This window comes from Nelumbo nucifera, chromosome 5 (assembly GCF_055504915.1).
Source record: "Nelumbo nucifera cultivar China Antique chromosome 5, China Antique-T2T, whole genome shotgun sequence".
Taxonomy (NCBI): Eukaryota; Viridiplantae; Streptophyta; class Magnoliopsida; order Proteales; family Nelumbonaceae; genus Nelumbo; species Nelumbo nucifera.
In genome coordinates, this window is record NC_142653.1 from 34,211,266 (window position 1) to 34,231,264 (window position 19,999).

The window sequence follows — 19,999 nt, forward strand, 5'->3', positions numbered from 1 at the left end:
GTCGGGAACCTCGCCCGCAAAGTCAGCACCTCGGCGCTCCAAGCCTAAGTTCTCGCTCACAGAGAACTGATTCAGCGCCCTAGCAGCAGACTACCAACATTCCGGGCCCATCGAGCTCGGCAACACAGAGGTCAGCAGCGCCCGTACCAGGCCCACTCAACAACGGAGGCGCCGGCGAAGTTGCCGAATTGCCACCCGTGTCCTGCCCGAGCTTAGAGGTAAGGAAGAGACGAGCTAGGACGAGGTAAAAGTTGCCCCGATTCTCTCAGTTCCTTCCCCTCTCACATCAGAACTCCTGGTAGTCCCCATGCCCAGAGATTTCAAGCTCCCACCTTTGGACAAGTATGATGGGTCCTTCGACCCCAACGGCTACGTTGACGCTTTGCAGTCCCAAATGCACCTCGCCAGGGCCAGTGAATTGTGCATGTGCGTGGCCTTCTCCACCACCTTCAGGGGGGTAGCCCGCACTTGGTACAGGAACCTGGCCCCTGGGTCGATAAGATGTTGGGCCCAGTTCGTGCAGGTCTTCACCGCACACTTCGTCACCAGCAAGCGGTGCCCCAGAACAGAGGAAAGCATCTTCAGAGTAGTCCAGAGAGAAGGAGAATCCGTCCAGAGCTACATCAAGCGGTTCAATGAAGCGTGCTTGCAGATACCGCGATTAGACCCCACAGTGCAGCTCGCGGCGGCCAAGAGAGGAGTAGCGCACAAAGAGTTCAAATGGCACATGGTAGCTAACTAGCCCGCAATCGTGGCCGAATTCGTCAAGCTCGCGGATAAGTTCATGAGAACAGAGAAAGAGATCAACCAAAGGACCGAAGGCGGGGTCGAGAAAAGGAAAAGAGAAGGTGAACCCTCCAACCCAGGTGACCGAAGAAACCCGGCCCGGGAGGTGAAGTCGAGCCAGCCGTTCTGAGTTCCATTAGCAGTTCGAACGGATTATACGCCGTTAAACATGAGGCAGGCCGAGATCTTAATGACGATCAAAGACTCCCCATACGTTAAGTGGTCACCTCGCCTAAAGGGGAATCCAAACGAGAGAAATAAAAATCTGTACTGTAGTTTTCATAGAGATCACGATCATAGTTCCGAACAATGTAATAATCTCCGGGACGAGATAGAGGGACTCATCCGTCGTGGATACTTAAGAAATTTTGTACAACATAATAATAATAACAATAAGGCAGGTCGGCAAGGGGAGGACGGAAAGGACGCCCCCGAATCCAGCAGCAGACTGGCCGAAGCATTGCAACAACAGCCTTCGGAAGTGAGGCCAGTTCGGGGAACCATCCATGTGATAGTGAGAGGTTCGGTGGAAGCAGAGTGTACTTCGGCAGCAGACCGGACGTCGGTTCGCGAGGCAGCCCGAGAAGAACATAACCCTCCCAAGTGGCTGAAGACAGAAGAACCGATCTTCTTCACAGAAGACGATGCGCGAGGTGTCCACTACCCCCACGATGACGCGCTCGTCATAAAACTAAGGATCAGCGACTTCGAAGTCAGGCGCGTACTCGTGGATTCGGGTAGTTCGGCGGACATCCTCTTCAAGTCGGTGTTTGACCAGCTACAGTTGCGGAGAAGCGAGCTGAAGCCCGCAAGCACTCCTCCGGTGGGCTTCAGCAGAGAGGAAGTCAGGCCCCTCGGAAAGATAATAGTACCTGTGGAAGTCGGCACATGGCCTTGTGCGGTCAGACTCAACCACGATTTCTTGGTGGTCGCAACCCCCTCCCCATACAATGCCATAATAGGGCGGCCAATTACGCATATATAGCGGGCAGTGGTCTCCACATACTATTTGGCAATGAAGTTCCCTACAGACTTCGGTGTGGGAGTAGCGCGGGGCGACCAGCTTAAGTCCCGCAAGTGTTATGTTGCCACCCTAAAGGGAAAAACCAAGGCAGCCGATGACCTTGAACTGGAGCGGCCTTCGGAGCAAGGCGAGGAACGAGCTTCGCCCACAGAGGAAACGGTCGTAGTCCCGACTTCGGCTACAGACCCAGTTCGCACACTACAGATCGATGCTTCCGTCGAGGAACCACTACGAACCGAACTGGTGAGTTTTTTACTTCAAAATTTAGATATTTTTGCCTGGTCCGCGGCTGACATGTCCGGTATTGACCCCAGCCTTATAACTCACAAACTTAATACTGACCCTGTAGTCAGACCCGTTAGACAGAAGAAACGCAACTTAGCCCCAGAACGCTGGAGGGCGGTCGACGAGGAGATCGAAAAGCTGCTCGCAGCATGCTTCATAAGGGAAGTTCATAAGTGGCGCATGTGCATCGACTACACCGACTTGAACCGAGCTTGCCCAAAAGATTGCTTCCCCCTCCCTAGAATTGACCGCCTAGTGGACGCGACCTCGGGACATGAGTTGCTAAGCTTCCTAGACGCCTACTCGGGCTACAACCAAATCAGGATGGACCAGTCCGATGAAGAAAAAACCAGCTTCATAACCGAGTTTGACCTGTACTGCTACAAGGTCAAGCCCTTCGGATTAAAAAATGCCAAGGCGACCTTCCAAAGACTTGTAAATAGGCTATTTCGGCCCTTAATTGACACGGAAATAGAATGTTATGTAGACGGCATGGTCGTCAAGACGCAGTTTTCACAGGGATTAATACAAGACTTAGATTCTGTCTTCCAAATGCTGCGTCAATTTAGCATGAAACTGAACCCTAACAAATGTGTCTTTGGTGTCACCTCGGGCAAGTTCCTAGGGTACATTGTCAACCAGCACGGTATTGAGGCCAACCCGGACAAGATAAAGGCCATCCTAGATATGAGACCACCATGGAAAGTAAAAGAAGTTCAGAGGCTAAACGGCCGTATAACCACTCTGAGCCGCTTCATGTCCAAGTCAGCAGACCGCTGCCTGCCTTTCGTCAAAGCAATCAAAGGCAAAGGGTTCGAGTGGACCCGAGACTGCCAGCTCACGTTTGACGAGCTAAAAAGCTACCTCGCTAGTGTGCCAACCTTAGCCCGACCCGAGGAGGGCGAGGTCTTGGAACTGTACCTCTCGGAAAGTGACGAGGTGGTCAGTTCGGTACTAATAAAAGAAGATCGGGTCCAATGACCCATCTATTAAGTTAGTAAAATTTTGCAGGGAGCAGAGATAAGGTACCCGCAGATAGAAAAGCTAGCATACGCACTGGTAATAGCTGCCTGGAAACTCCGCCCGTACTTCCAGGCTCACACTGTCATCGTCTTGACTAACAAACCTCTGAGGCAAGTTTTACTCAAGCCTGAGGTTTCCGGTCGACTGACGAAATGGGCCATCGAACTCAGCGAGTACGACCTCCAGTACAAGCCACGAACTGCTATTAAGGCCCAAGCCTTAGCAGATTTTTTCGCCGAGTGCTCGCTTAGCCTAAAAAACCCTGTGCTGGTTGAGCCCGAGATCCCCAGTTCGGGCGATCCCGGAGCTCCTAAGCCAATAGGGTCTGGACCCCATAAAGTAGCAGCCAGGGTGGCATCTCTCCTGGTTAGGCCAAACGCAAACTGGGATGAGGAGCCCTGGATCCTTCACGTAGATGGCTCCTCGAACCAGCAGGGTAGCGGGGCTGGAATAGTGCTACGCGGCCTGAGTGGCACGAAATTGGAATATGCACTACGCTTTGAGTTCATGGCATCCAACAACGAGGCGGAGTACGAGGCACTGATAGCCGGACTGAACCTAGCACACAAGGTAAGAGCAAAGCAAGTAGTTATCTGTAGTGATTCCCAGCTCGTGGTCAACCACGTTACGGGCCAATACGAAGCACGCGAGCTCACTATGATCGCATACTTGGGAAAAGTAAAGGAGGCTCTACTCAACTTCCAGTCACACTTTATCAAGCAAATCCCGAGGTCAGAGAACACTGAGGTCGATGCCCTATCCCGGTTAGCCAGCACGAGTCACAACAATGAGAACCGTGTACATAGAGTACTTACCTCGGCCTAGCATTCTCGGTGGGGCAGAGGAGGTCGCTCCCGTTCGTAAAGCAGAGCCGAGCTGGATCGACCCACTCGCGAGCTTTTTGCTAGATGGAACCCTCCCTGAGGGCCGCAATGCAGACAAGAGGATGCAGCGCCAGACAACCAAATACGTTATAATAGACGAACGGTTGTACCGACGGTCCTACACGCTCCCCTACCTACGTTGCTTGCGACCTAGCGAAGCCGAGCTCGTACTCCGCGACACTCATGAAGGTCTGTGCGGCGGACACCTGGGGGGAAGAGCCCTCGTCCAAAAGGCACATCGACAAGGATACTACTGGCCAATGATGAAGGCAGAAGCTGTCGAGCTTGTCAGAAAATGCGACAAGTGTCAGAAGCATGCCAATATCCACCATCAGCCTGCTGCCGACCTCAAGTACCTCACCAGTCCATGGCCCTTCGCACAATGGGGCATCGACCTCTTGGGGCCATTCCCGCTAGCAACAGGTGAGAGAAAGTTCCTAGTGGTGGCAGTAGATTACTTCACAAAGTGGATGGAAGCTGAACCTCTGGCAACAGTCACAACCCGAAACATACAGAACTTCTTTTGGAAGAACATAGTATGTCGCTTCGGGCTACCTCGGGTACTAATCTCCGACAACGGCAAACAGTTCGAGGATATCAAGTTCCAAGATATGGGAATTCGTCAGAACTTCACATCGGTCGCACACCCGCAGGCAAACAGTCAGACAGAAGTAATGAACAGAGCAATCATCCGCAGACTGAAAGCACGACTAGACCAAGCTAAAGGGTTGTGAGCGGACGAGCTACCAAGTGTTCTATGGGCTCACCGAACTACGGAAAAAACCGCCACAGGAGAGACCCCCTTTAACCTCACCTATGGCACCGAAGCGGTAATCCCGGCGGAAATCGAAATACCTACACTGCAACTAGAAGCATATGACGATCAGACAAACGGAAATGAGTTACGCACCAACCTTGACCTACTGGATGATGTAAGAGACCTCGTGCACATCCGAACAACGGCCTACCAGGAAAAAGTAGCTCGATACTACAACGCCAGAGTAAAGAAGCGGAGCTTCCGCGTCGACGACCTGGTCCTCCGTAAGATCATGGTACCCGAACCTGGCGTGGGCAAACTCAGACCAAATTGGGAAGGACCCTACAGAGTAAAGAAAGCACTCGGGGGGCATACGAGCTCGAAACCTTAGAGGGTAAGCAAGTACCCCGAGCATAGAACATCGTCAACTTAAGGCGATACTACCTATAGACCACCAAGCGAAGTGGATGAAATCGCCACCAAAGCCTAAGGGCTAGGATGCCGAGCTAACGAAGGAACCTTGGCATAGGCAAGCAAAGAAAAGTCAGCCAAAGGTGAAACAGAGACAACGAACTAATAGGAACATTGGCATCTCAGAGCACCAAAACGGGCCGTGAGTGCGGTAACCCGGGCAGGAAACAGACCGGATGTATGGTCAGTTCGACAAATACGTTCAGTTCGGGAGAAAGAACAACCAACACTTAACCAAAAGGAAAGTCATTCCATTTCAAAATAAGGGAGTACATTTCAGAAAAAAAAATTTACAAGCCCGGAGCTACTTCTTCATTATCAGAAGGCACTTCAACAATACCCGAAGGTCCCGCCTCGCCCTCGGAATCTGGCTCACCATCTGCAGCATTGGCCATCTCCTGAGTTATGCGCGAAGTGGATATGGCACTGATATCAAGCTCGGGGTACGTATTCCGGATCATCCACCGGCTTAGTTTAAAACCCCTTTTGCACGAGTCCACCATCATGTCGTCAAAGCTCGACGAGGCGATGTACTCATCGACGGCCTTCTTCTTGGCATCTGCGATACCTTGAGAGAAGATTTGCATCCTCTCCCTAATGTCCTCCTGAAGATACTCGACCTGATGCTGCAAATCCAGCCTCAAGTCCGCCATACGCTTCACTACGACTCCCATGGCCTCGACATCTCTCTGAGACCTCGCCTGCCTGGACTGTGCAACACGAGCAGCCGCCTCAGCAGCACGAAGAGCCTCTTTGGTAGCTTGCGCCTGCCTCGAGCTCCTTTCCACCTGGGCCACCAAGGCATGAATAGAAGAGTTCACCTACCAAAAAGAAAGAACAAGTGATCAAAAGAACGACAATAAGAAGGATAAAAGCAAAAGAGCTCGATAAAAAGTCTGACTTACCACCATGGCATAAGTAACAACACGACAGGCCACTTGGTGCAGAGGGAGATCAGTCCACACCGCGACCTCCTCAAGAAAAATGGCCTCCTTACTCTTTTGAAGAGTGTGGGTCGGTGACAGCACACTCCTGAATTCCCCTGGGGCCCCCGAGCCTGAGGGCCCAACTCGCGTATGAGCAGACCCAGAGTAGGTGGGAGCCCTCGTGTAAGTAGTCTCAACATACGGGCCCCCTGCCGCTTCTTGCATTGGAGGAGCCATCTCGGGCTCCCTGGGCGGATCCTTTGACGGGTAGCCTGGAACCTCGGGCTTCGCATCCCGGGGCAGCTTGGCGTGAGTTTGCTTCTTAACTCGCTTCCTCCTCGGCATTAGAAGAAAGCAAGAGACAGAGCAAAGTAGAACCTCTAAGTAAGGAACCTACCCGAACTCAGGCCGGCCGCAATGGGCTTGGCCTCCGTCAGATACTGTTGGCACTTTAGCCCAAGCCGCGTCCATTGCCAGAGGCCCTTCGCCGTCTCTTTGTTAAGCGTAACACCGGAGTTAGGGGCGGCCATCCCCCACCCGGTCTGAAACGGCCACCCCAGCACACTTCGCACCCCGAAGTAGTCCCGCTTTCACGCCGGGACCTTATTAGGAAGTTCATGTAAAAGCTTAAAACTCGGGCGAGGAGACAAGTAGTACGCCCACCTACGCCCAGGGAGGAGACCTGCTTGCTTCTTAAGCATTAAGATGGAAGAGAAGATCTCCAAGTCTAAAGGAAAGCCTTGTTTGCAAAACAGAGAGATTGCCCCCACCAAATTACGAATGGAGTTTGGGTGATGCTAGCCGACCGTAACGCCGAAGTGATTCAAGACCTCGACAAAGAGGGGATGGAAAGGCAATCGCAGCCCCGTAGTGAGCTGCTCCCAAAATACCACGATCTCATCAGGGCCGTGTTCCCAAGGAAAGCTACCCGAAGGTATGAAATAAGCATACTCCCCAGGCAAATTGTAATAGGTAATAAGGGATTGGAGCCCCTCAAGTGTCATGGTCGAGGGGCCAAACTTGTCTAACGTCTGACCCCGATGAGAGGTGGACGTCAAATTACCCGAGGCGACTCGACCTATGGGTTTGAACTCTTCCTCGAGCTCTTCCTCCGGCTCGCTAGAACTATCAGGGGATGCAACTCGGTTCGTGGAACCTACATCTGACCCACTTGAAGAACCATCTGAGCTATCCGAGCTAGAGATCAAGGAGGGAAGGTGGATTCTAGGAAGGTACTCACCCGGAAAAAAGCTTGAACGAGACTGGGAACTTGAACGAGCAAAAACCTTCAACGCGAATTGAAAGCCTGGACGCGAGCTCAAGAGGCAGCGCAGAAGTGACAAAGCGACTGGGGTCCCCCACTATTTATACCCACAGTGACTGAGAAGCAACAGCGCAGATCAAAGCCGATCCGACGGCCCGCAGTCGCGCTGACCGCACGTCTCCTGAGACCGAGACGTGATTGGCGCACGTCTTTCTGAAACTGACATGCGCCGACACACGTCTTTTTGAAACTGACAGAGCTCCAGCGCACGTCTCCTCGCATTAAAGGCGGCAGCGGCACATTTTCAAATTTGAAAAGATGCCTGCTATCACATCTCCCAACGGCGCGCTTTTTGAATTTTTGAAATAAGGAGCGCGCTGCCACATCTGTCAGCATTTGTAGGCAGGTCGGCGTGTTTTCCGTGCTATCAGTCAACCAAGATTCGAAGTACGGGACAAATCCACGGCCAGCTCGCGAACTCCCCGCGCCGGGGCAAGACCCTTAGCGCGAGGAGTGGGGGGCTATTGATGAAGGAAGATTTGGCTCGACCTCGTAACCACTCAACACGTGGCAAATGCGAACAACTCAGCACAACAGCACGCCCAAGGCGCGAGCACCAAGGGAAGAACCAGGAGCCCGAACTCCCTACTAGGGGCCCGAACTCCCTACTAGGAGCCCGAACTCCCTACTAGGAGCCCGAACTCCCTACTAAGAGCCCGAACTCTCCCTTTGGCCCCGAGCTTGACACAAGGCAATGACCCGAACTAGCCTGCCTCATGGCAGTTCGGGACACTCCCCTATCCGAACGCAAGACCACCTCGTTCACCACTCCGGCACTTCGCTTCCAGGACGCCGAGCTGAACAAACGTACCATACCTGACACTGAGGTCCGTATCCAAGGGCGGCGCACCTGACTGACTTGGGATCTGACACTTGACAGCCGCACTTCAACGGCCACCTGCCACCGCCACCTACCACCGTCCTCGCTAGCCGCAGAGTCGGCTCCGACAAAGAGAGCAGTGGCGGTTCTGTCCAGCAGAGGGGATGACGCCCGAACTGGCAAGGGCCCAGAGGTATTCATACCCGACCTGGCAGAAGCTTAGAAGTGAGTGCACGAGGTGGTTATAAAAGGCTCCCTACCCCCCCCCCCCCCCCAAGAACGAGGTATGTGAAATTTGCGCCATCTGGTTTTATCTTGCCTTTGAGAGAATTCTAACTTGAGCTTCAGAGCATTCATACCGGGTTCCCCCCCAGAGCTTCCTCATCTTCTCCGTTTCAGGCTCCCTGTAGCTCCGTTCAGAGGCAAGGTCATTGACAGATAGGACCAGCCGGATTGCACACCATCAATAAGCTTTAGTGAGATTTCAGAAGTCTTGTTTGTTGAAGTTTCTCTGGAGCAATGATAAATTGTTTGCAGCAGATTTTGTTCATAACAATTAACATTAAGTTGTGCCCAGTTTCATCCATCTGCATTTAACATACACGATACGCCCATCGAGTTGAAATTTATTCATGGTTAAGGCCATGCAAACCACTGAAGTTCCTAACCAAGTCGGACCCCGGATTACTCCCTCTTTGCTTATTTACAATGGTTATAAGTAAGAGCAGTCTCAACTATATAGATTCTGTCTAGTTGGAACCTTGACTGGTGATCATTACTTTTCATGTATAACTAAAAACTGGTTATTTAGAATAGTTAGGCCCCATTTGGTTTATGAGAATAGGGGTTTGGAATCGGAATTAGAATGGGCTATTCTGATTTCAACTGTTTGGTTGGATGAAATCGGAATCTCATTTTTATTTCTATTGGAATGGTATTCTCCTATTTGAGAGAATGACTATTCCCTGCCCCTCTCATGGGAATGAATAATTCTATTCCTGTTGATTTCAATTTCCATTCCCATTTCTGTCTGATGAATCAAACAGATTATGAGAATGAATCATTCCAATTCCAATTCTAACTGCGAACCAAATGGACCCTTAATGGAAAAATTCAAATCAATGAGATTATTTCTTTTATCATAATATAATATAAAAGTAATACCCCCAATTGCTACTTCTATATATTTCCTTGACTCTTTCAAACGTTGAATTTGTCTGTTAGAATTGGTTGAAATGGTAATCTGGCAGTGTGAGACTGAGGACCAAGTCATCGATCACCTTCTAGTGACGTCATACGAAGGCATGACCTTTCTGTAGAGTTGTAATCTTGTATTACAATAATTTAGGATAAATATGAGAGAATTGTTAATTTGAATTGTTCCACCAATACCTGGGCTTCAGTATAAAGAAGAGAGTAATATTTTATATTTGTCATTTGAGCTATCTGAGCGGTTTAACTTTGAAATTGAACCATTCTGATCCATGGCTTAGTGACCAAAATCCAAAATGAATTGACGCCTAACCAAAAAATGGACAACACTGAAGCTAGCATATATCAATGACATATTGCTTATATCTTTACGAAAATACACGCTAGACCTGGCCCTATCACCCGGTGAATCTATAATGTCATCATTTTGAAAAATTTCAAAATAAAATATAAAAAATAATCTCTAGGATGTATTAGTCATATGGGGTTTATAGGTTAATGACACATTATGTTAGTATCATGTATAGGTTAAGGGTCTTTCGTTTCCTCTTAACTCTTATCTCTTAAGAGAAATTTTTTAATTATAAAAGAAAAATGGTTGTTCGTTTCCTCTTATCTTTTATCTCTTAAAGTGTAATCATACAATTTTTTGTTTTTTAATGATGCCCTCAAAAAGACAAACAAAAACATTAATATATGGGGTTAAAATAGATATTTGGTAATTTTCAGAATTTAGAATTCAGAGGAAAGAAAATTTTACCAATACCAATATATTTCTTAATGTAATTATTGCATTTTCAGATGTCATACTTCAGAGCAAACGAACATGCCCTAAGTAATACTATTTTTTTTTATTTATTTTTTGGGTATTTAACATAATATATTAACAACTCATTGAGGTAAGTGGTAATAGTTGCATCCACATATCTGTTGGGACTACCCAGTCAAGGCAACCACTCAATTGGTGGAGTTCAACTCAGTGAACAGTACGTTCCAACAACTTTTATAACCTTGTAATGGGAATATCCTCTCATGAAATAAAACATAAAAGTAGGGAGATGTTCCCATTGCAAGGCTGTACAGATCTTACACTGATTGAAGCCAATCTCGTTCAAGTATTACAATAGCATGTTTTAAAGTTACTCTGACAGTATAAAGTATTAATATGTAATTTATTTATTTAATTTTGATAGTATAATGTTTGGGCATGACACTAATCCCAAATTACTAATATGCAATTTATCCTTTATTTATTTATTTATGTAGGTAATATAACACTTTCGCGTTTCTAAGGGCGACAGGACTGATCCTAATTCACATGGCTGGGCGATAAAGCCACACTGATGGTTCAAGGTTAAACATGTAAGGGGTTTGTTATGTTGGAACTTGGAAGTAGTAACATAGACATAGAGACACCCCACGCACCGATGCATTGCAATTGCGACCACCCTGGTCTGACACAAGTTGAAACATCGATTCTGAATAAAGGATAAATCTTCTTTCTCTCTGTGAACTTTTGTTTTATTAATCGATCTTGTTCACAAAATAGCTCTCCTAATTAATATATTTCTTTAACCGAATGCATGTTGAATGCTTTGATTAGAATATTAGATTGCAATTCAAGCTCCAACCAAATTGGTTAGTTGGGTTCTCCACCCAAGAACCAGTTTTGCTTCAGTTTGAATTTAATGGCAATTCGGCTTTGAGCATCTCTCTCTCTCTCGTAAAGCAATGTTTCAGATTTTCTTGTTCATTAATAATGAAAAAGCAGTAATTTTTAAATATATTTCCCCTTGTTTCTATGGGCACAAACCAGGCTGATTACACTAAAAAGGGACGAATTACAAAAGAAAAATCAAACGTTCAAACTGTAATTAAAGCCCAGAGAAAGAGAAAGAGTTAGACCGGAACCCAACAGCAGCTCAACTAGACATCAAAGTTAAGCACTTTCCGGGTTATTGTTGCTGGTAGGAACTTCCTTAACCACCTTACCGTTTTCACACTCGCTTGGGCCGCTTGGCTCTGCTGGCCGATGATCTGAGCAGTGTTCTGGACCTTTCTGTAAGTTCTTTGTCGTGTCCTCCTTGAAGAACCACTGCTGCTTTCCAAACCGTAGAGCGTAAGGTATCGCAGCCGCGATCAAGATGTAGCGAAACTTGACCGATCCCTTGGGTGTGACTGCAACTACTGCAGAGGCATAAGTACCGATCATGGAGTATATAGCGATAAGAACCTCCATGTACAGAGGGAATCCATAAGTGAGATAGGCAATGATGTTGATGGACGCAGACAGACCCAACGTGTTAGCGGTCAAGAACAGAGAGAAGGCGACCGGATGATCAGCATAGATGGATCTTCCTGCCTTGTGGCCGCCGTCGTCATCCTGCCAAACACCTCCGGGAGGGTTGACTCCGGCTTGGAAGCTCACGGTTGCGATCAGCGCTGCCACCACCAATAACACATTCCGAGTCTCGTGAGTGTAGTCTCTGTAGAGAACCTTCAGAAACTTCTTCAAAACCGAAGGCATCCTGAAAAATGAATGCTTCGGGGTAGAGTCGTTTGCCTGCTGCTGGGGAGTACCCATTCTGATCAAAACCAAGAAGTCTGCCTCAGAAGTTGGCTATGCCCATTAACAGAACTCTACCAGGTGATTATATAAGCCGGCCGGTGGTCGCTTCTGAATTTGCAGGCCTTAGGAACCGAGAAGGTAAGAACTTACCCGGTGGTAGTTGCGAATTGCGAAACCCTCCCCATGAAACACCACTGTTTTAATTAAAAAACCAATTTGATGTGTTCTCTCAGCCAATGATTTCATAGATTCTATGGTTTTGATGAAACACAGCACAGTCAATAAGTACTTTAGAAAATTAAATTAAAAAATCAATAAAATGACTTTTCGCATTTCTCCTACACTAATCTAACTTCTCAACATCCGTTAGAGCACTGTACAGTGACGGAAGTCGTCTACATCATAACAAATGCAATTTTCATGATTAAACTGCCCTTAAATGGCCAATCATTCTTATTAACATATTTTTATGATTAAACGGCCAATCATTCTGTCATTGTACTGTTTGAAAGTACTGTAAGGAAGATGCAAAATGGGTTTTGAGTGGAATAATGACCGGAATATTTAGAAATATAGAAAAATGGGTCAAACATAATAAATGTTCTCATTATCCCATTCAAGTGTGGGCAATTTCCCCCTAGGTGCGAAAATTATTTATCCACCTAAGAGATGGATATACCTAGAAAAATAAACTTTCTCAAATCCCCACATAAATTTAAAAAAAGAACATGAGATTTTTGGACAATGAAAACCAAAATCTCATTAACTAACTTTCCCCTCTCTCAAAATCTAAAAAAAAAAAACACCCCCTTAAAAAATTTCTCTTTATTTATTATTTTTTCCCTTAAAAAAAAGATTCGTCTCTTTATCCTCTTTATCTTTTTTTTTTATTGTCTTTATCTTTATCCTCCGTATCATCGAAAAAGACATTACTCACAAGAAATAAGAAACACATATAACATTATAACCAGTACAACGCGCCTGCATAGATTAATTAGCCCCATTTGGATAAATTTCTGCTTTTGAGATTCAGGTAATAATTATTATTTTTGGAGATATTTATTCAGGTAATTGTACCCTTGTTTCTATTAGTAACTACATTTACCAATACTGAATGGAGTTGATATTTGTTGTCCAGGTAATTGATGCACCCAAGATTATTAAATACTAAAAGACAAACATAAATAAATTGGTCAATTCTTGCACTGATCAAATTACTTACTGCCATTTACCGAAACTGGGTCAAAGAGTCTAGGAAATGTTGAGGCTAGTTTTGATCAGGTGCGGATTGTTTTTGAATCTTAACCTTGAAGGATGTCATTTACACGATTCAGCTATACCTGAAAACCCTTCACTCTGGCTCGGAGGATCAGAGGGGAATGAGCCAATTTGAAGCTTGTATTTCTAAACATGTTTTTAGTAGCCGTAATTCCTTGGCTAAGAGTGTTATAAGGAAGCTGCAGTTTATGGGTTCCGCTGTCTGCATTGGATCTTGATTTCAATGAAAGCAACTCCTCTAATTGCCCAAAAAATAATGCATAAGAATTATTTCAAATTTAATCCTTTGCAAATTGCAACATCAGAAAAATTGAGAATAACCAAGCAAACCATGACTAATGGATTAAACATTTTGAAGAGCATCACTTCGACAACTAAATACACTGAACAATATTTTTAATTCTGTAATTTGCTAATAGTCCTTGTATTCTTCGTTCTAGAGTATCACACAAATCTAAACAAGTAGTTAAAGCCTTTTGGAGAGATACATATAAACCCAGATGGTAAAGGAAATAAAAGAGAGAAATTGAACAAAATCAAGCTCTTTCCCCTCTGATCCTCCGAGCCAATTGAATATCTTTGGGCATAATAGTAACCCTCTTAGCGTGGATGGCACATAGGTTTGTATCCTCAAACAAGCCAACCAGATAAGCCTCAGCTGCCTCCTGCAAAGCAGACACGGCGCTGCTTTGGAACCTCAAATCCGTCTTAAAGTCCTGAGCAATCTCACGAACAAGCCTCTGAAAAGGAAGCTTTCGAATCAAAAACTCAGTGCTCTTCTGGTACTTCCTGATTTCCCTAAGAGCCACCGTTCCAGGCCTGAACCTGTGGGGCTTCTTCACTCCTCCAGTCGCCGGAGCAGACTTGCGAGCGGCCTTCGTCGCGAGTTGCTTCCTTGGGGCCTTTCCTCCGGTGGATTTCCTGGCAGTTTGCTTAGTTCTTGCCATTTCCAAGAATGAAGGGATAAAATGAATTAGGGTTTCCTTTTCTGGGCGAGGTGCAACCGATGACGGAAGAATGGTTTGGGCTCGACTGGGGCCGAGTATGATTGCCTGGAGCCTGGTAATATTTATAGGTAACCTGGCAAGGAGTGAAATTTTTTAAATTTTCGGAAAAGTGGCGCGAGTATATTATGAACGTTGGATTTAGAATGCAAGAAACGATCAGGATTGTCTTATTTCAGAGTACACGGATCGCGATCTGGGACCTCTGGTTTTTCATTCTTTCGGGGATCTTTAAAAGTTGTTTCTTCAATTTTTAATTGCTTCAAAGAAATCGGGTTATTTAGGAATTCATATTTGCGCCCTACAGAGCCCTAGACCGCTAGGGCTATCAATGAATCGGGTCAGACTCGATGGACCCATACAGATTGGACCGACTGTGGTTCTAGAACATGTCCTGATGGGACAATTCCTTTTCGTCTCTGAACTGAAATCTTTCTCAATTTCTCTTCTCATTCAAAAGACAGTATTGCTGTTTTGGAGAGTGGAGGCTGGAGGCAAATCACACAAACCAGAAAATAGAAGTTACAGACACGAGTCTTTCTCAGTTTCTCTTCTCATTCTTCCGACCGGCAACCGTTCATCCGACCGTCCGTCAAGAGTCAACTCTGGCTACATCTGCTGAGTTGATCACTGATTTGCAACTGCTGAACTGCATATAGTCCATCATTCATCTCTCGCCGTCCGGCTGCCGGTTGAACTACATCGGTTTTTTTCTCTTCACAGCTTTCTTGATCGGTTTACTTCTGGGTCCAAAATTATAGGGTCTGGGTCCATGATTTCTCTAATTGGTTCCGGGACCGAATCTATCAAGAGCTCGGCTTCTGTCCAGGCATCTTTAATCAGGGCACCGTTCGCGCATTGGGAGAACGCGCCACGCGTCACCAAATCGTGTAAAAGACTGAAGCATGCGAGCTCGCATCCACTTCCATGACTTTTCAGACGCGCCACGTCACACACACGAACTTCTTCCTTCCCTTTTTCTCTGTTTTCTGAGTTCTGGTTATGTAATGTGTGCCTGATCTCGACATCGTCGTCGAGAATCCACCTGAAAATGGCCGCCGGAAACATCCGCTTCCATGACTTGCCGGACGTGATACTGTCCAACATCTTCGCCCTGGTGATCGACACTCGGACCCGAAACGCCATGTCGCTGGTATTCCGGAAATGGTTATTTCTGGAGCGGTCGTCGCGCACCTCCATCACCCTGTGAGTCAAGGGTTCACGACCTCTTCCTCATTCCCACCAGCTTCAGGGCTGTCACCCACCTCGACCTTTCCCTGCTTTCGCCATGGGGCCAATCGCCCCTTGACTCCTCTCCAAATTCAGTGGCGGCGGGGATGCTTTGAGGCGCTAGTTTGGCCGTTTTAACTGCAGCAAAGTGCACGAGAACAAAAACAAGTGACCGCCGGTGATGTTGACGATGAGTTCCGGTGATTGAGAATGGAGTTTGAGATAGGAATAAATCGAGACTAATTAGGGCTTCTTGTCGCCGCTTCCTTCTCCCGCCTCAATCTTCTCACCATCTCCTCCGAGGGGTTCATTTTGCAAGAACTTCTTGCCATCACCCGCGCCTGTCCCAACCTCACCCACCTCCTCGCCGCCTGTGTCTTCGATCTCAGGTTCATGGATTTCGTCGGGACGAAGCCTTGCTGGCTCTTACATCTCACTGCCCCCGCCTCACCCTCCTCCCTTTCCAGTGCCCGTCCCGACCCAGACGATGATGGGTTCACCGCAGAAGATGCGAGAATCAGTCGAACAGCTCTTGAGGAGTTCTTTGCCGTCCTTCCCTTGCTTGAAGAATTGACCCTTGACATTTGCCGCAATGTCATGGATGCGGGGCCTGCGTTGGAGGACTCCGGATCTCCTGCCCACATTTACCCACAATACACCACCTCCCGTGAATTGGGAACATCTCCCCCTGCATAACCCTATGCAGAGGGTGAGATGTTCTCCATGTGGCTGCGATAAATGTGGGCAGGAGATCCGGGCTCGCGTTGGAGGTGCTGAATTCGAGATGCCCAGGTCTGAAATCGCTGAAGCTAGGATAGTTCCTCCGCCGGTGATGATTATTTATCGCCGGCGGTGATAATTGTAATGTCGTCGCTGGATGGATGGGGGAGAGAGTGAAGGAGGAGAGATGTCTTGTACGCGAGAGGAGAGGAGGGCGGATGGTTGTGAACTCTCGCATGCTTTAGCCCTTCACACGATTCGGAGATGCGTGACGCGTCTTCCCAATGTGTGAATGGTGTCTTGACTGGAGGTGCTTGGACTGAAGCCGAATTCATCTGGCAAGTTCCGACCCACAACTAATCCATTGACAGCCCTAATAGAGGGTGCCCCACGTGTCCACAGTACATCCCAACTTTGTATTGAAAGAATCTCCCAATAGCAAGTACGGGAAATGTTCTCATACACGGTTAGGATGTGTTGTGGGGCACTTGTGGGGTGCAGGTGAAAATTCGTTATTTAGTTCGTCTTCCATGGGTGAAACTTGAGCAGGTCAAACCTAAGCTTGAACTTACCCAACCCCAAATTTTAGATGGGTGGGCTTGGATTTTTTATCATCATGTTAAGAGGCTCGAATCCAAGAAGTTGGTTTTTTGTTTTTCGAGTTAGACCTAGGTCTTGCCCTAAGGTAGCCCAAACCTAGACCAATCTTGTCTCAACCAAGTTCAGCTTGACTATACACATTCATATATATATGGCAGCTCCTTGCTAGTAGATGACACGGATGTCGAATTGGACAATTCTGAGCTAGAAGGTGATTCGGATGCTTAGTTGAATAATGTCGAACTAAATAATGATGAGTCATATAGTCTACTAGGGTGGCTTGTTAAGAGATAGTGTCAGAGTGTTTGGGTTGTTTTATCTAGGGTGGGCATTCTGATACTTAAGTCAACAAATTAGCGATTTTTAAGAGAACTAAAAATGAAAAAGCTAGAGAGCTACGAGAACTAAATTATGCATACCTTTTGAGGTTGGAAATGAGACTTTTATATAAGCATAAGGAATCAGGAGCTTCTTGTAATATGTTCGAGATTCTTGGGAAACCACATCCGTCATATTCGCAGGAGAGGGATAGAGTTTGTTCAATCAACTATGATGTGAATGATATGGAAAAACAGGTGTAACGGTCAAGAGTTGTGTACCTAGAGAATTTAGAAACAATAACTTGTTAAAGGAAGATTTTGGCGAGCACATCTCGTAGGTTGCCACTTGGACCTCAGTCAGGTCAGCAAGGTCCTCGAGGATGTCGCTCCTCATGTTGAGGTCCCTTGGATCAGAAACAAAGAGGTACTATAAGCCGACCTTGGATGAGGTGTTGCTAGCTGCTCTGTCGAGTTTCTCGAGTTGTGTATGAAGTCACCAAATAGGTTTCTGATGAGGGTGGATTTGGCCCTCTAGTGAAAATATGACACCTGGCACCTCATGCCAATGAAGTGCAGTCTCTTGACAACTAGCTAGGCCACTCTACAGGCAGCCTAGCGTCTTACGAAGAGCTTGCCACTTAGGGGCAGCTCGACACTTACAAGCAGCCTGGCGTCTTACAAAGAACTTGCCACTTAGGGGCAGCTCGGCACCTACAGGCAGCTCAGCATAGGTAGCTCACCACTTAGGGGCAGCTCGACATAGGCAACTGACCACTCCACAGGCTGTCTGGCGTCTTACAAAGAGCTCGACACTTATAGGTAGCTCGGCATAGGTAGCTCACCACTTAGGGGCAGCTCGGCGTATCGCAGGAAGATCTCCTGCCTGACAACCGTACCTGACACCTGCGCCCATGTCTTTCGCCAGGCGGCGCCGTGCCTGCCAGCCCTGAGAGCTGTCCCTTGCCTGGCAGAGCCGTACCCTGCAATAGCTGCCTGCACCCGCCACTTCAGCTCTGTCAGTAATGGCTAATTTGACTAGACACTGCTATATAAGGACTCCGACCCCCAAAGACAAGGGGGGAGAGAATGGAAAAATGGAGGTAATCCTTGCTCTCTAGCTCTCTCATTTCTCTCCAAGCTCTCTGCAATCAAAATGCTAACTTAGGCATCGGAGAGTCTTTGCCGGGTAAATACCCTCGGGTCCTCTGATTCAGTTCTGGCAGATTCCTCAATTCCTACCGCCTACAAAGAGGAGGAAAAGATGGAGTTCTCGTAGGTCTCTCAGCTCCCGCCGCCTACAAAGGAGAGGAGATCACCTCATGCATAGGTCAGTCGGGTTGCGCTACACCAGGAAGCTCCACCACCCTCTGAGTTACAGGCCGCCTAGGAGCATGTCAAATGACGAGTCCATCCATGTAGCTCACCACCAGGGAGCTCGTCACCAGAGAGCTCGTCACCAAGTAGCTCACCACCAGGGAGCTCATCACCAGGTAGCTCACCACCAAGGAGCTTGTCACCAGGGAGCTCGTCACCAGGAAGCTCACCACCAAGGAGCTCACCACCAAGGAGCTCATCACCAAGGAGCTTGTCACCAGGTAGCTCACCACCAGGGAGCTCATCACCAGGCACTTCACCATCAGGGAGCTCCACCATCCTCTCCTGGGAGCAGGTCAAATGACGAGGTACTTAGCCAAAAAAAAATTGATACACCACAAAAATTGGTACGTGACCAGAAACAGTCACATCAGTTTCCATTAGGTCGATGGAGGTAAGTCTCCAATTCTCTAGTAGGTCGACGGAGGTAGGTCGCTAGGTCGCTAGGTCTTTGGAGATAAGTTGCCAAATTAGTGGAGGTAGGTCACCAAGTCTCTAGAAGTAGGTCGTTGGGTCAGTGGACGGAGGTAGGTTGCCAGTTAGGCTCCACTAGGTCGGCGAAGGTAGGTCGTTAGTTGGGTCTCCATTAGGTCGACGGAGGTAGGTCGCCAGTTAGGCTCCACTTGGTCGGCGGAGGTAGGTCGCTAGTAGACCTGTTCATGGGTCGGGTGGCCCGACGGGCCGGGCCGGGCCGGCCCCCGGACGAGCTTGAAAAGGCTTTTTGGCCTGTGGGCTTAACCTCGGGCCAAAAGGCCTGGCCCACATAAAATTCGAGCCGGGCTCGGGCTTTGCCAAAATAGCCTGACCTATAGTTAAACCTAAGTAAAAACCCTATGTGATGTCCATTTGAATAATTTTTTTGATTTAAGAAGGTTGTTGATTCATTTGTAGGCCTATTGTTCAGTTAAATAGGGGAAAAATATCTGAATTAAAATAGATAATGTCCATTTGAATAGGGAAAAATTCGAATTTCTTTTATTAGGGCAGGCTTTGAGCTCGGGCTTCAGGCTTTTTATCAAGGCCATGCTCGGGCCCAAGTTGTTGGCCCGTTGGTCGAGCCGGGCTCGGGCTCGGGCCTAACATTTTTCTGTTAATAAAGAATAAAAGCCTGGCCCGAGCCCAACCCGGCTCGGCCCATGTACCGGTCTAGTCACCAGCTAGGCTCCTTTAGGTCGGCGGAGGTAGGTTTCCAGCTAGGTCTCCATTAGGCTGGCGGAGGTAGATTATTAGTTCTTTAGTTGGTTGGCGGAGGCAGGTCACCAAGCCAGTGGAGGTAGGTCGCCAGCTGAGACTCCATCATTTTGGCTAATGCAAGTCATCACCTATATGGTGTTGAGGTGTCATCCAACTATTTTGATATGCCATGTGTCATGATGTTAGTAGAGTGCTAAT

General features: G+C 47.5%; 1 protein-coding gene across 1 annotated transcript; it reads right to left on the minus strand.

The window, feature by feature from the left end:
• Nucleotides 1–13,601: 13,601 nt before the first annotated feature.
• Nucleotides 13,602–16,519, minus strand: LOC104599879 (histone H3.2-like). Its single transcript, XM_088889131.1, has one exon. It carries the CDS (start codon nucleotides 14,304–14,306, stop codon nucleotides 13,896–13,898), a length of 411 nt encoding a protein of 136 aa, XP_088745257.1. The 5' UTR covers nucleotides 14,307–16,519; the 3' UTR covers nucleotides 13,602–13,895.
• Between the last annotated feature and the right edge of the window lie 3,480 nt (nucleotides 16,520–19,999).

Coding starts and splice junctions, on each gene's coding strand:
- LOC104599879 (XM_088889131.1), bottom strand. CDS start 14,306: ATGGCAAGAACTAAGCAAACTGCCAGGAAATCCACCGGAGGAAAGGCC.